The sequence below is a fragment of the Eulemur rufifrons genome, chromosome 7, assembly GCF_041146395.1.
Source record: "Eulemur rufifrons isolate Redbay chromosome 7, OSU_ERuf_1, whole genome shotgun sequence".
NCBI classification, from domain to species: Eukaryota; Metazoa; Chordata; class Mammalia; order Primates; family Lemuridae; genus Eulemur; species Eulemur rufifrons.
Window position 1 is genome coordinate 79,614,183 of NC_090989.1, and position 14,776 is coordinate 79,628,958.

The following is a 14,776-nucleotide window of genomic DNA, read 5'->3' on the forward strand; positions in this document are numbered from 1 at the left end:
TTTCCATGGGAGAATTATTGTTCCCTCGATGACCAATTTTGCTACATAACTTACTCTGGCTGGTTAAGAGTGAATGGAAATGACATGCACCACCTCTGAGCAGAAGTTTTCAGCCACCCTTGTGTGGTTCCACAATTATTTTTTCCCTTCTGTCATGAGACCAGCATGTCTCAGGTAAGAGCTTTTCCATCTTCCTGGATCCCGGAATGAAAAGCCCCGTGAAGGATACACAATGTGAGTGAGAGAGGAACATTTATTGTTGTAAGCCCCTGAGATTTGGGGATTTATTTGCTACTGCAGCACAATTTGCCCTAAGGTACCTGATACACACAGAGATAATAACAGTTAATATTTTGATCTATATCTCTTTAGTCTTTTTTCTATTCCTATGTTCTATATATTTTTTCTTTATAAAACTAGGATCATAATATACAAATGACTTTGTGATTTTCTCATGTCATCTGCAAACATTTCAGTGTATATCTCTAAAAGATAAAGATTTTTCTTAAACATAACCATGATAACATTATCACACCTAAGATGAATAATTGTTTCATGTCACCAAATATTAGTCATTGTACATATTTTCCCCAAGTTCAAAAAATTTTGGCTTAAATTAGGCATCCAAATAAGGTCCAAACTTCGCAATGGGTTGATATGTCTCTTAAATTTCTTTTTATCTTGAGGTTCCCCTTCCCCTTCTTGCCCTTTCTCTTTCCCCCCCTTGTCAGATATTTGTTGAAGAAACTGAATCAGTGGTTCTGTAGAGTTTCCCACGGTCTGGATTTTGCTGACTATATTCCTGTGGTGTCATTGAACTCGTTTCCCTTTTCTCTACATTTCCTGTAAATTGGTGATTAAATCTAGTGACTTGATCAGATTCAGTGAACAGATTTTTTAAACTCAACACGTTATAAACATTTTCCATGTCATCTAATATCCTGCTACAACAGACTTTTAAAAGTAACTATAGAGCTATCAACTGTATGAATATGTTATCATTTATTTAGCTAGTCTTCTATTGTTGGGCATTTCGGTTGTTTCTAATTTTTTTGTGAATACACACGACTCACTGGTAAACACCCTTGTGGACTAATCATTTCCTGGCCTGCTTTGCCACCTTTCTGTTCTGCTAGTTCCTGAGGATGGTGGATGCCTGCGCCAGCTTCCTCACTGAAGCCTTGAACCCGGAAAACTGTGTTGGAATACTGAGGCTGGCAGACACACACTCTTTGGACAGTCTAAAGAAGCAAGTTCAAAGCTACATCATTCAAAATTTTGTGCAGATTCTGAATTCTGAGGAGTTCCTTGAACTTCCCGTGGACACTCTGTACCACATCTTGAAGAGTGACGACCTTTATGTGACTGAGGAGGCTCAGGTGTTTGAGACTGTGATGAGCTGGGTCCGACACAAACAGTCAGAGCGACTCTGCCTGCTCCCCTACATCCTTGAGAACGTGCGCTTGCCGCTGCTGGACCCATGGTACTTCGTGGAGACGGTTGAAGCAGATCCTCTCATCAGGCAGTGCCCAGAGGTTTTCCCGCTGCTCCAGGAAGCCAGGATGTACCACCTTTCCGGCAATGAGGTGAGTTGAAGATGGAGGAGGCTGTATTTAACCAGAGGAGTACGGAGTTAGCCAGGGACTCACAGAGATATAGGAGAAGCTGATTTACAAACCCTTAGGGCATTAAGTAGAAGATGCTACACTGTCCATAGCTTGAGTCATGCAGTTCCGGAAGCCACAGATTCCTGATCTGTAAATTGAGAATGATACCACACTTTCAGACAGCTATTGAGAGGATTAGGTGACATGGAAATCACCCAGCACCATGCGTGGCACGTCTTTCCTCTTCCCAGTTGTGCAAAGGCAGGAGGTTGGTGGGGAGGTGGAAGTCACGCATAAACAGGAATGCGCCCTGTCCAGTTGCCATTCCACGGGGGTACTGCTTGTCCTAGCCCACTCTGGGGACATCTTGTATCTTCTGGATACCTTGTTTCAGACTTCCATCATCTCCTTCCTGAATTTCTGGAAATTTCTCGGAACTCATGCCCCTGCCTCCAGCCTGGCCTCCCTCCAATTTCTCCAGCATCTGGATGATCTAAACCTCAAGTCTTGTCATCTTGCTCCTGGGCTCACCTTCTTCACTGGCTCCCTACCGCTGGCAGGATAAAGCCCACACTTCCTGCCTGAGCCCCAGAGCCTGGTCGCCCGTGGTTTACCTCCTCCCACTTCCCTGGCATCATCTGCGGTAGTCCTAACACACTGCTTGTAGTTCCCCAGAGTGTATGTGCTTTTTCTGCCTCCAGGCCAATGCAGGTGTTGTTCAACTGCTTTTCTCCTCTTCTTCAGGTAGCTTCTACTTCGAAACTGAGTTCAAGCATCACTTTCTCCAGAGGCCTCTCTGTGTTCTTATAACACTCAGTGCACTGCTCTGATAGCACCATCTGTTTCATGGCAACCATTGAATTTATCATCTATAAATATCTCTAGCCTGGGAGCTTGTTATAGTATGAAATATGTCTTATTGGACTTTTTATCTCTCTCTTAAGATGAGAGAGTCCCTGATTTATAGCGAGTGAATAATTGGGAAATGTTTGTTGAAAGATTAAATGGGCACTAGGATGGTACAAATATCATTTGGACCTGCCTGGTTCTCCTTAACAATCCCTGCAGAAATTTTTTTATTCGTAACTGTATAAGTTCTTAGTGGAGAGGAGCAAACCATCAGGAGGTAATGACACAGGGACACTTTATTAACAGTTGGTACACATATCGATCACTGTTCATTGGTTATGGGATTAGCTACCAAGCCCTCTTCATTGGGCCATTGGTAGAAACTTCATCTGTCTGAGGCTCCTCTGGAGCCTCTTCCTTTTTCTGTGTGTTCTTTGCTAGTGCTTTGCTGTCGTTAGAGCCACTGTTCATTCTTTCACTCTGCAAACATATCCTTAAATGTTTGGTACAATTTACCTTCTTTGTGAGAAGGTTTCTAACTACAACTTGTGTTTCTTTAGTAGATATAGCACTATCCAGGTTATCTATTTCTTCTAGAATGAATTTAGGTAGTTTGTGTCTCTTGAAGAATTTTTCTATTTCATATATGTTGCTGAATTTATTGGCATGAAATTGTTCACAGTATTCCCTTATTATCCCTTTAATACCTGTAGAATCTGTAGTGATGGCACATCTCTCATTCTAGATATTGGTAATTTGTGTCTCCCTTTTTTCCCTAATCAGTCTGGTTAGAGGTTTATCAATTTTGTAACTAGCTTCTGGTTTCATTTGATTTTCTCTATTTTTTTTCTGTTTTATATTTTATTCATTTCCATTCTGATCTTAATTATTTTCATTCTTCTGCTTACTTTGGGTTTAATATACTCTTCTTGTTCTAGTTTCTTATGGTGGAATTTGAGCTCATTGATTTGAGACCTTTCTTTCTTTCTAATATTGGCTTTAGTGCTATACATTTCCCCCTGAGAATTAATTCAGCAGCATTTCATGTGTTTGAATATGCTAGCTTTCATTATTCACAAATAAATCCTGAACACCAACTATATGCCAGATGCGGCACCAGGTACTGCAAAACTAGTCTCTGTCTTACTAGACTTTTGGTCTGTCAGAGAAGATGGGACTTTAGCAAATGCAGGATGATGAGTGGATTGATGGGGTAGCCCAGGCAACCACATGGGTCCTGTCCCATGCTGAATACGTGGGTGCCTGGCAGACTTCCCAGCACTGGATGTCAGAGCCTGCATACAATTGCAGCCAGGACTCAGTCTCTGCAACTGCTCTCAGTTCAGCCTTTAAGGTACAGCCTTGATCAACTATACTTCTGACATTTCAGCTATTTTTGTTTCTGCTTTCTATTTTCTAAGTGCATGAAATGCAGGTAATAAAGGCTTTCCTCTAATATAAAATGTCCCTACCTTGTTTTCTGCAAAATTGCTGCAATAAAATATCTTCATGGACTTTTGTATTTGCAAGGTGCTGGGGATGGGATGTGGCAATATAAACTTTGGCTGTAGAAGGAGAGAGAATTCTGCTATGTGGAAAATTCTCCAGTGGTGGGAACCTTGGTTTGCAGTCAGGCAGATCTGGGCTTTATTATTGATTGCAAAATTTACTGACAGTGTAAGCTTGGGCAAGTTACTTAGCTACGCTAAGGCTTAGTCCTGATTTGTAACATGGGGATAATAATACCTGCCAACTGGTAGAACTGTTTTGAGAATTAAATAAGGTAATGAATGGAATGTGCTGATTACAGTGTCTGGTGCATGGTATGTACCCACAAATGGAAGCTCTTGTTCCCTCTTGTTCCCACTCAGTTCCTTCATGGTTGATCTATCTCCTGCAATCACGCATTTTCTTTCTCTGGGGCTAAAATCTCTCTTTTCACTGTGTCCTAGGTTTTTGCAGCCTTATTTTCCCAAGTCCTGCTAAAAGCACTTTCTTATTCTCATTTTACGGTCTGGGAAGCTGAACTAACTAATCACCAGGATCTCTGAATTGGGGTCTCATTGCCAGTTGATTCCCTGAAACTCCAGTCTTCCTCCTGCTAGAATGATCTTGAGTTTATTCCTGATGACAGTAGTGTGAGCCTAGAGGCTACTTTGTGAACACACTTTCCCCCTTAACCTTCATTTCCCAAACTTGAACCCTTCTTGTCCTATCATCATCTCTCCCTTTTAACCTCGTCCATCCTCTAAGCTGGTGGTCACAGTAGGAACTTTAGAACCCTAAAAGCAAACGTCAATTTACATTCAATTTAGGAGTGGTAGCTGGAATCTTCATTGGAAGAGGTCTTTGCTGGCAGAAGAGAGTTGTCCCTTCATTTCACTGCCTCCTAAGTTTCCAGGGATCAACTTGGTCTGTACCAGAGGTTGCTCTGACATGTGTCGGGTGGGGAGAGGCTCCACCCCTGAGGACAGCTCTGTTGAACAATATGGTCACTTCTGTTTGGTCTCTTAGCATAGGCTCTAGGGACGATCAGAAGGCTCTAGGGATTCTAACAATCTGAAAACAAACTGGTTAGGCCTGATTGTTGCATGCAATTCATTGACAAACACTTCTGTATATCTACAACAAACTTGCACATCTCAGACTTCAGGTTGGCATTTGTCATGACTTTCAGGTTAATATTTTATCAAATGTAGCTTGACTTAAAATTTGGTAATGGTGCCACCCCTTGGCAGTTCTGTGGTGCTGAGTTAGAAGGCAGACCTCAGTACACCAGCCAATCCCATCAGCTAGATGATTGTATTAGTTATCAATTGCTGTGTAACAAATTATCCCAAACTTAACAGTTTTAAACAATAAACATTTACTATTTCATAGGTCCTGAATATTAGGAATCTAGGACTGGTTTAGCTGGGTGGTTCTGGCTCAGGGTCTCTTATGAGGTTGCAGTCAAGCTGTTGGCTGGGGCTGCACTAATCTCAAAGTTTAAATGGGGTTGAAGAATGCACTTCCAAATTCACTCACCGGTTTGTTGGCAGGCATCAGTTCCTCGCTGGCTGTTGGCTGGAGGCCTCTGTTTCTTGCTGCATGGGCATCTCCATAGCAGCTGGCTTCTCCCAGAACAAATGATCTGAGAAGGACTGAAAAAGCAATCAAGATGGAAGCTGTGGTGCCCTTTATAGCCTAATTTCAGAAGTGATATACCATCACTTCTGCAGTAATGCACTGGTCATAGAGACTAGTTCTGGAATAATGTAGAAGAAACTAACTACACAAGGCATAAATACCAGGAGGCAGGGATCACCGGGGCCATCATGCAGTGATTTAGACTGGAAAAAAAATCTGTGCCAGGGTCCTGAGTTACTGAGCTTGCCTGTTCATTTATTCATTCATTCATTCACTCATTCAACCAATGTTTACAGAAGCCCACAATCTCCATGCACTGTTCTTGGTGCAGAGGATCTGCTGGAGAAAAAGGGCTGCTTCTGCCATCAGGGACCTTATAGTAAATTACAGTGGAGTGTGAAAAGTGCTGTGCTAATTTGGAGTTATGGGTGTATGTGTGCAAAGTCAGGAATGGCTTCCTAGAGAAAGGGACAAAGTGACATTGGAAATAATTCATGGTGCCTTAAAGGGTAAGTGGTTTGGGGAGGTGGTGTGGGAAATTGAGAACAGATATCATGGGGAGATCCAGGCAGCGGGCAGGAGCCCAGGAATTTCAGTTCATAGGAGTAGAGCCTTTCACAGGCCAGCACCAAAGAACAAGATTCCAGCCTCGGAAGTCAGGAGGTGAGATCGTGGCTAGTCCAGCATTCCTATTAGCCTCCTGCCACCCAGCAGGTTACAGAGGCAGGAGAGCAGGCATTGTGAACAGAATGGGGGCCTCAGAGTGCAGGCTGAGGCCTGCTCCTCAGAACTGAAGTAAGGGTCACACTGGAACCAATTCTGGGAGGCTAGTGTGTTTTCTAAGCATTGCCCTACCATACCTAAATCCCCTCTGAAACGGGACCAGATTGGTGCTGGAGGTTGTGCCTGAGCTGTGGGGACGGGAGGTTTAGGCACAGGACCCAGGGATGATACCTCAGATCCTGTCTCGTCAGCTTGGTGCTCTCACAGTGCCTCCAAGTTCCCTGGACCACCCTTCCCCCAACTGCCTTTCTGCTGTCAGTGCCCTCAAGGCTCAGCCCATTCCCCAGGTTTTGTCCTGCCACACTGTCCCCAATCCTTTCTACTGACCCACAAGGGACAACCCAACCACAAACTTTATGGCCATGTTCAGCCCGAAGAATTAAGGATGCAAAATTTACTGTATTGGGCTCTTTGGCACAGTAAAACAAACAAAGGCTCTTATGGAAAAGTAGAGGTTGGGTGTTGGCTAGTCCGATTATCTGTGGCCATTGCTTGGATTCACCTCTTGAGGGCTCAGCCTTTGCTACTCTGTTTGTCACCACGTATGGGCAAAATCAAATTTCCATAGTCTGTGTTAGGTCAGCCTAACCTTGTAGGGAAAAGTGGCTGCTTCGGCCATCTGGGACACCTGTACTGTCTCTCTGTCTCCCATCAGCACACCTGTAGGACCTTCCCCAGTGAGCCCAGGGGATTGCTGGGACCAGGGGGAGGGAAGCCCTTCCTTTTCTAGTGCTATCGATATAGCGTCTGCTACCACTCCTACACACACAGCCATCTGTCGAGGGCTGTGTCTGTGCTGGCTGCTCTCGTCCCTCTACCTCATGACCTCATGAGTGCTCGCAATGCCCTGATAGCATAGAAGTGATTACGAGCATTTTATAGAAGCTGTGTCGCTTCTCCAAGATCACTTGGCCATAGGTGATGGAACTCCAGGGGATTTGACTTCCAAACCTCTATTTTTCCAGCTGGGTTCAAATACCTGTGGTGAGGATGTCTTTACTTATTCAAGGCTCTGAAGGGTCATATACCTGATGTTGGGACCAGGCCCTCAACCTCCCTGGCCATACCCTGATCTCTTCTGGTTCTTTTTTCCCAAGGCTCTGAATGCTTTTATGTGGTCACTGTCTAGGACTTTTCTTCCAGAAGGCTGGTGGCAAGAAAAGTCTGAGATATCATCGAGAAATTGAAACCAAGGGGGAATGGGAAGTAGCCAGAAATGAAATTCCAGAATCTAAGGTTTCAGATCAGGCAGGGAGATGGGAGAGGCAGGAAGCACATTTAATGGTAAATAGACACTGATTTCTTAAAATAGCAACAAACATAGGTAGTATTTATTGAATGCCTATTATGCTCCAGACCCTGGGTTAAGCACACTACATATATGATACCATTTAATCCTCACAATAACCTATGGGTAGTTACCACTAAAACGCCATTATACAGATGATGAAACTGAGGCTGAAGGAGGTGAAGTCATGTGTTCATACAGTGGAAGATTTGGGAATTGGGCCTGGCTCTGATGACTCCGTAGCCTGAGCTCTGGACCATTGTGTTATCCTGCCTTGATGTATTCCCATTGGTTTCCAGATCATTTCGGAGCGCACCAAGCCCAGGATGCATGAGTTCCAGTCTGAGGTGTTCATGATCATCGGCGGCTGCACGAAAGATGAGCGGTTTGTGGCAGAGGTGACCTGCCTGGACCCCCTGAGGCGCAGCCGTCTGGAGGTGGCCAAGCTCCCGCTGACAGAGCATGAGCTGGAGAGTGAGAATAAGAAGTGGGTGGAGTTTGCATGCGTGACATTAAAAAATGAGGTGTACATCTCAGGTAAGCAGGAGCCAGGGGAAGCGGAAGCAAGCTCCCAATAGCACCACATGTGTTCCCAAGTGAGAGCCACGCAGCCATCCCAGGGGAATTACTGTGAATTGGCCGTGCCTGGCTCTGACTGGGTCAGGATATGGAACCAGGCCCTCAGGGGATTTTATCTTGGAGAGCACGTTGTTACTTAATAAATACTAAGCTGTGAGCAGCATCGTACCAAAATCTTAGGGAGCAGGCAGACGTGGAAGAGGAAGAAGGAAAGTGACATCAGCATTTATCCACTGTCTGCTGTGGGCAGAGGGCACAGAGCGAGGCACTGGGAGTACAGTAATGAATAAAAACGTCTGCTCTTTCCTCAAACCTGACCCCCTCTAAGTTTATTAGGTCATGCTTTGATATACTTCAGCAGCACACGATCCTTTTGCATTGCTAAACTGTTTGCCTAACTATTTACATTACTTTATGCCTGTCTTTCCCGTTAGACCTCAAGTTCCAGGAGAATCAGCACTATATCCCAAGTACCTAGCACTGTGCCTGCCCTCAGAGTAAATGCTCAATAAATATTAATATTTACTGAATGACATAGTCGCCACCATCTTTGCTGCATGGCAGATGAATTTATACTTTAATAACATTTAGCTGTTTGCTTCTGTAAGGTAGGCGTTTTTAAGGTAGGAGAAAACCAAGGCTCAGAGAAGTTCTAGGACATACCTAAGATCACACACTGGTGTCAGGCAGGCCTTCAACCTGGGTTCTGAGTCCAATACCCATGCTCTCTCCGGCACATCAAAAGCCACCTGCCTCTTCTGGGGACCCTAAGCGGGGAGACAAGCATTCTTTCCCCTCTCTTAGAGGCTTTTCTCTGATCTGAACTTGTTTTGGGGAGAGCTGGTTTCCTCCAAAATCAAGGGCAGATCGGTTCTTCTTTGGATGTATTCACACCACTGATTAGGTTATAGCTTTTTTTTTTTTTTATCATGTAGAGATTTTGTTTAGTATTATAGAAGATTCAAACAATACAGAGCATATAAAGTAAAATACATCAGTTTCTGTGTGCCATTATTCTGTGGCTTTTAATTTTTTACAAAAATTGTTTTATATTGTCTTAGGGCAAGTAATGTTAGCTGCCGTAACAACTCCTAAGTCTCAGTGAATTGACACAACAGTGTGCAAGGGTGGTGGCGTGGGGGATGGATCTGCTCTGCTCAGGCATTCAGGGACCTAAGCTCCTGCCAGCTTGCGATGCTGCCTTTTTCCACATGTGGCCTTCATTTAGGGAGGAGAGAAGCCGAGTTGATAAGGCACACCTGCTCAGGAATGCCTTGGCTCGGAAGTGCCATCGATTCTGCTCCCGTTCCATTGGCAAAAACCACCCTCATGACCTCCCTTACCCTCCCCTTGTCCCCTGCAGATGCAGGTAGGCTGGGAAATGTAGTTTAGCTATGTGCCCAGGAGGGAAGAACAGGTTTGGTAATCACAGTCAGTCTTTGCCACAAGCTCTACACATGTTATTCTACAACTTGTCCTTCCCCTCTCCTAAATTTGTTGTTTGCTTTTTAATGATACAAGAAGGACATGAAAGCATGCTTGTTATACACAATTAAATCAATGGAAACTTGTACTTCAATTAACAATATAATCTGGACATCATTACATGTTGGCATAATGAATATATGTATTATGTATTAAGTGATCTACTACATGCAAAGCACAGCATCATGCCAAGCACACGGCGAGAACTTAACAATATTATCCATCATTATCACTGTTGTTACTATTTTTACTGGCTGTGGGGCAGTCTCTTGAATGGATGAACCATGATTGTTTTCAGCTTTCTTTTTTTTAATTTCCTTTAAAAAATACTGCAGTAAACGTTCTTATACACATATACTTTTTAAAAAAATCTTATTTCAGAGTATTATGGGGGTACAAATGTTTAGGTTACATATATTGCCTTTGCCCTGCCCGGGTCAGAGCTACAAGCATGCCCATCCCCCAGACAGTGCGCTCTGCACCCATTAGGTGCGAATATACCCAACCCCACCTCCCCCCCAACCTGCCCGACACCCGATGAATGTTACTACCATATTAGCACATAAGTGTTGATCAATTAGTACCAATGTGATGGTGAGTACATATCATGCTTGTTTTCCATTCTTGTGATACTTCACTTAGTAGAATGGGCTCCAGCTCTATCCAGGATAATACAAGAGGTGCTAGATCACCATTGTTTCTTGCAGCTGAGTAGAACTCCCTGGTATACATATACCACATTTTATTAATCCACACATACACTTTTTATACTTGTGCTGCTACTTGGAAAGTTTCCTGAAAGTGGTCATAAAATATGTGAATTGTGAACTTTTGCGGGTATTGCTACATTGTTTTCCAGAAAGCTTGTACCAATTTACAGTTCAACCAATGATGAACGACAGTCCCACTGAGGGGGCACACAACACAATGTGGCACGTGGTCCACCCAGCCTCACATGTCTCTCCCTGTTCCCCTGTGTTTGCTTTGTCCCCTCCACCCCACCCCCAGACCGTAGGATTCTTTTGTCTCCTCTTAGGATAGGGTTGGCCTGGGGACTTCGCGCTTTTGTGCATGTGGGAAGTTATAGGAGAAGCTGTATTTCTAACATGATGTGTGGTTTCTTAAGTGCTTTGTATCTCTTGTAGGTGGCAAAGAAACACAGCACGATGTTTGGAAATATAATTCTTCAATCAACAAATGGATTCAGATTGAGTATTTAAACATCGGCCGCTGGAGGCATAAGATGGTGGTGTTGGGCGGCAAGGTCTACGTGATCGGCGGTTTCGACGGCTTACAGAGGATCAACAACGTGGAGACCTACGACCCCTTCCACAACTGCTGGTCAGAGGTACAAGAGGTTATTTCTATGAGAAACTCAGCCGTATTATTACTTCCAAGCTTTAAAAAGAGGTGCATACCTACAGTGGCAGCCTGCTTTCTGATAGCTCTGCTCCCACAGAGAACATTTTTGGTGGCTCTGAGCTTCCATCCTCCCGGGAACCATCGCTTCAGTGTTGTCGATCAAGTCACAGGAACAACGTCCTTCCAACTGGTGAAGCTCTGCGTGGGCTCCTGTCCTATCCTGGCCAGGATCCCAGACGTGGAGGGGAGGCTCACCCTGCCCTTAGTCGGTAGATCTCTTGGCTCACATGTCCTGGCCCCCAGTCTTGTCTCCTCAGATGCCCTCTCTCCTATTCTTCTCCACACCAGACACATAGGGATCCTTTTACTACGCTGTTTGTGAACCCAGAGTCATTTGGTCATATGTAGGAGTCAGCCTTTATTTATTTTCCCATTAATGACGACCCATTTACATGCCTGCAGGCGACTTTAGCAATGTGACCTCAGGTGTTATATAATACCTAGGAAAATAAAAGTGACCTCAACTCTTGTATTTCTAGGTTATGCCCAATTTCAATTTTTTTTTCTCCTTATCAGATGTTATGCCAGAGCATGTTCCAGCTTTGCGGAGTGTAACACAGGGTCGTTGTAGGTGCAAGCAAAGGTAGCCAGGTCACCACGACATGCAGCCAAGACCTGTCAGCCTGAAAAGTGCTATAAAGGGAGCCCTTAACATGTATGGGGGATGTGCCCAAGATCTTCTCAAATCGTGCAGTCCCATCACAGAATGGCTCCATGACCTAAAAGGCGCAACCATGTAAACAGGCAAGCGCCTCTTGGAAGTCCCCTTTAATGTCCTGGGGTTCCCAGGGTGGAAGTACAAGTCTGGCTTAATCTCAAAATCTGCAATGTTGCCCCAGAATGGGAGAGACTGCTTACCTGTGGCCACCTTAAACCCTTATATTAGCTCTTTTTGCTAGATATAAGCATCAAGGACAATTAACACTGGTACTTAGTAAGCACTCGGTAAACATTTTTTGAATGAATGAACACATGAATGAATAAGAATAATGAATATGCATGTTTGAAAAATCTCTTTCCTTCACATTGGCTGGTTTTGTCCGTATAAACACCTATTCCTGCCTATGTCCCTCCTGCCCTGAGAGCTGGACTCCGGGCAAGGGCGGAACATCCCAGCACACAGCCTGCTCTAGCCTGCCTGGAGCCTGGAGGGAGGGTGGGAAAGTTGTGCTTTGATTCTCTCTGCGTCTGAAGGGGCGTCGAGCCCATGGCCTTGCAACTTCAAGCAAAGCCTGCCAGGTCTGTGTTCCCGGGCTCTGGCCTATGTCCTGTGAGCCTCTGCAGCAACCTGGGCAGTATGACTGATAGCTTCTTCTTCTGTCATGTGCCTCTGCAGGCCTCGCCCCTCCTCGTCCATGTCAGTTCCTTCGCCGCCACCAGCCATAAGAAGAGGCTCTATGTGATTGGGGGAGGGCCCAATGGGAAACTGGCCACGGACAAGACTCAGTGTTATGACCCCTTGACCAATAAGTGGAGTTTAAAGTCAGCCATGCCGGTGGAGGCTAAGTGCATCAATGCAGTGAGTTTCCGGGACCGCATCTATGTCGTTGGTGAGTGATGGCTCCTTATTTATCTGAGTATCTTAGAGCCTGGTTAGCTCCTGGCTGCGGAACTTAAAGGGTGTTGTGAAGTGGCTCCAGTACTGGCAACTTGCTGCCCCCAGGGATCCACTCTGGTTCTCTGGAGAGTCATCAATCTACTGTTTCTCCTGGCAAGATGGTAGATTTGACCTAACTAGAAGTAGAATTTTAGTGGTTACTGGGGAAGAAACCAGAAGAATGCCCATGATGTTTCCTCTTCCCCTTCAGGTGGGGCCATGAGAGCACTGTATGCCTACAGCCCTCTGGAAGACAGCTGGTGCCTGGTGACACAGCTCAGCCACGAGCGGGCCAGCTGCGGCATCGCGCCCTGCAACAACAGGCTCTACATCACAGGCGGGCGGGACGAGAAGAACGAGGTCATCGCCACGGTGCTGTGCTGGGACCCTGAGGCCCAGAAACTGACCGAGGAGTGTGTCCTGCCCCGGGGGGTGTCACACCACGGCAGTGTCACCATCAGGAAGTCGTACACCCACATCCGGAGGATCGTGCCTGGAGCAGTGTCTGTCTGACTGTGGGAAGGGAACTTGGAGAGTGCACCTGGGTGACCCTTAGCACTCGGTCCTCGCCTTTCACCCTGTCCAGTCCCACTTCAGGCAGGAGTCTCAGCCTGAGTTTGAGGCCACATGTCTGCAGCTCATCTTCGGGCTCCTTGGAAGTCACAGCTTTGGGACACTTGAGACCAGCCAGGAAAGTTTTTGTGACCTACCTCAGGAGGGAAGGTGGAACAAGAGTAATATTTAGCATTTAGGACACACCTGCCCTATGCCAGGTTCTATGCCAGCCACTACTGTGTATCAGTTTGCGTAACCATCATAAGGACCTGGCGACTGGGTATGATCACCCATGTTTTCAGCTGGGGAAACTGAGTTTCAGAGAGGCTAAGTGCCTTGCCCCAGGCCACTCAGATAGCAAGTAGCTAAGCCAGGAATCCAAACCCAGGCCTCTCAGCTTCACAGTCAGGGCCCTTCCCATCAGCTGCCTGTCTCACCCTGGGAAACACAAACACAAAAACAGAAAGCCTGGCTCATTTCTTGTTCCGGCAAGTCTGCTAAAAGATTTCACTGAGCAAGGCAGGGAAATAAAGGTGTTTTTATTTTCTTCCTTTTTTTTTTTTTTTTATTCTTTCTTTTATATTTTAAACCAAAGATCCTTTTGGGCTCCTTGTCAAGAGCATCTCATAGGTTCTTCTACTTGACAGGTCTGGGGGATGGGTTTGGGAAGGCCTGTTTGCTTTGAAAGGGATGAAAGACTTGCGTTCTATTCTCCTCCTATCGGTAGCCTATATTTTTTATATTACAGGATGGCCCATTTTGGACTATTACTGTCAGTGCCAGACAGAATCGCAGCTTCAGCACAGCCTGGTGCCCTGGCCTCCTAATGTCTAACAGTTGTAATATAGAAAAGAGGTTTCAAGAGACTCAAACTATTGTTTTATTTTTTAAAAACTCAACATCTTAACACGGCTGGCCACTGCAGGAATGATGGACTCTTCTTGACGTTATACTTTCTAGTTTTTAGACAGTGATTTGGATCCAGGTTCCTGAGACACCCGCCCCACCCCCCCCACTCCGCTTCTGAAACCTTAGTTTTCAGGACTTTTGTAAACACTTCTACTTGGTTTTTGGATCAGTGTGGTTCAACTCTGGCTCAAAAAGAACAGAGTCTGTCCTCCACTCTAAGAGGTAGAACTTCTACATTATGTCACTGGAAATTCATTCTAATCCCCAAGTTGGAGAAACAGGTTAAGAGATCCTGTTTCATATGCTGTATTTAAAAAGCAACAATGATAACAACATAGTAATTGCATTACCCAATGTACTTTATTTTCATCATATGACTTCAGTTCTCTTTATAGAGTTTTATTTCATGTCTAATGTGCCATATTGTGCTTGTACTTCTTAGCAGTTAGGGAAGTTAGAGGTATCAGAGTTGACAGTGAATTTAATTTTCATAAAAAAATCATGGTTGGAAGAAGTTAATGTTCAAAACAGATTTTTTAAAAAACTTAATATCTGGGTGTTATATTAGGTCTC

General features: G+C 44.9%; 1 protein-coding gene across 1 annotated transcript in view; it reads left to right on the forward strand.

Annotated features, from left to right (window-relative positions):
* KLHL6 (kelch like family member 6) overlaps positions 1–13,392 on the forward strand; it is a 55,228-nt gene extending 41,836 nt beyond the window's left edge. Inside the window, exons 3-7 of the mRNA XM_069472868.1 lie at positions 1,137–1,586; positions 7,956–8,193; positions 10,866–11,068; positions 12,479–12,692; positions 12,951–13,392. Of these exons, the coding sequence (XP_069328969.1) occupies positions 1,137–1,586; positions 7,956–8,193; positions 10,866–11,068; positions 12,479–12,692; positions 12,951–13,252 (1,407 nt within the window). The 3' untranslated portion in view covers positions 13,253–13,392. The remainder of the gene's footprint in view (positions 1–1,136; positions 1,587–7,955; positions 8,194–10,865; positions 11,069–12,478; positions 12,693–12,950) is intronic.
* The last annotated feature ends 1,384 nt before the right edge of the window (positions 13,393–14,776 follow it).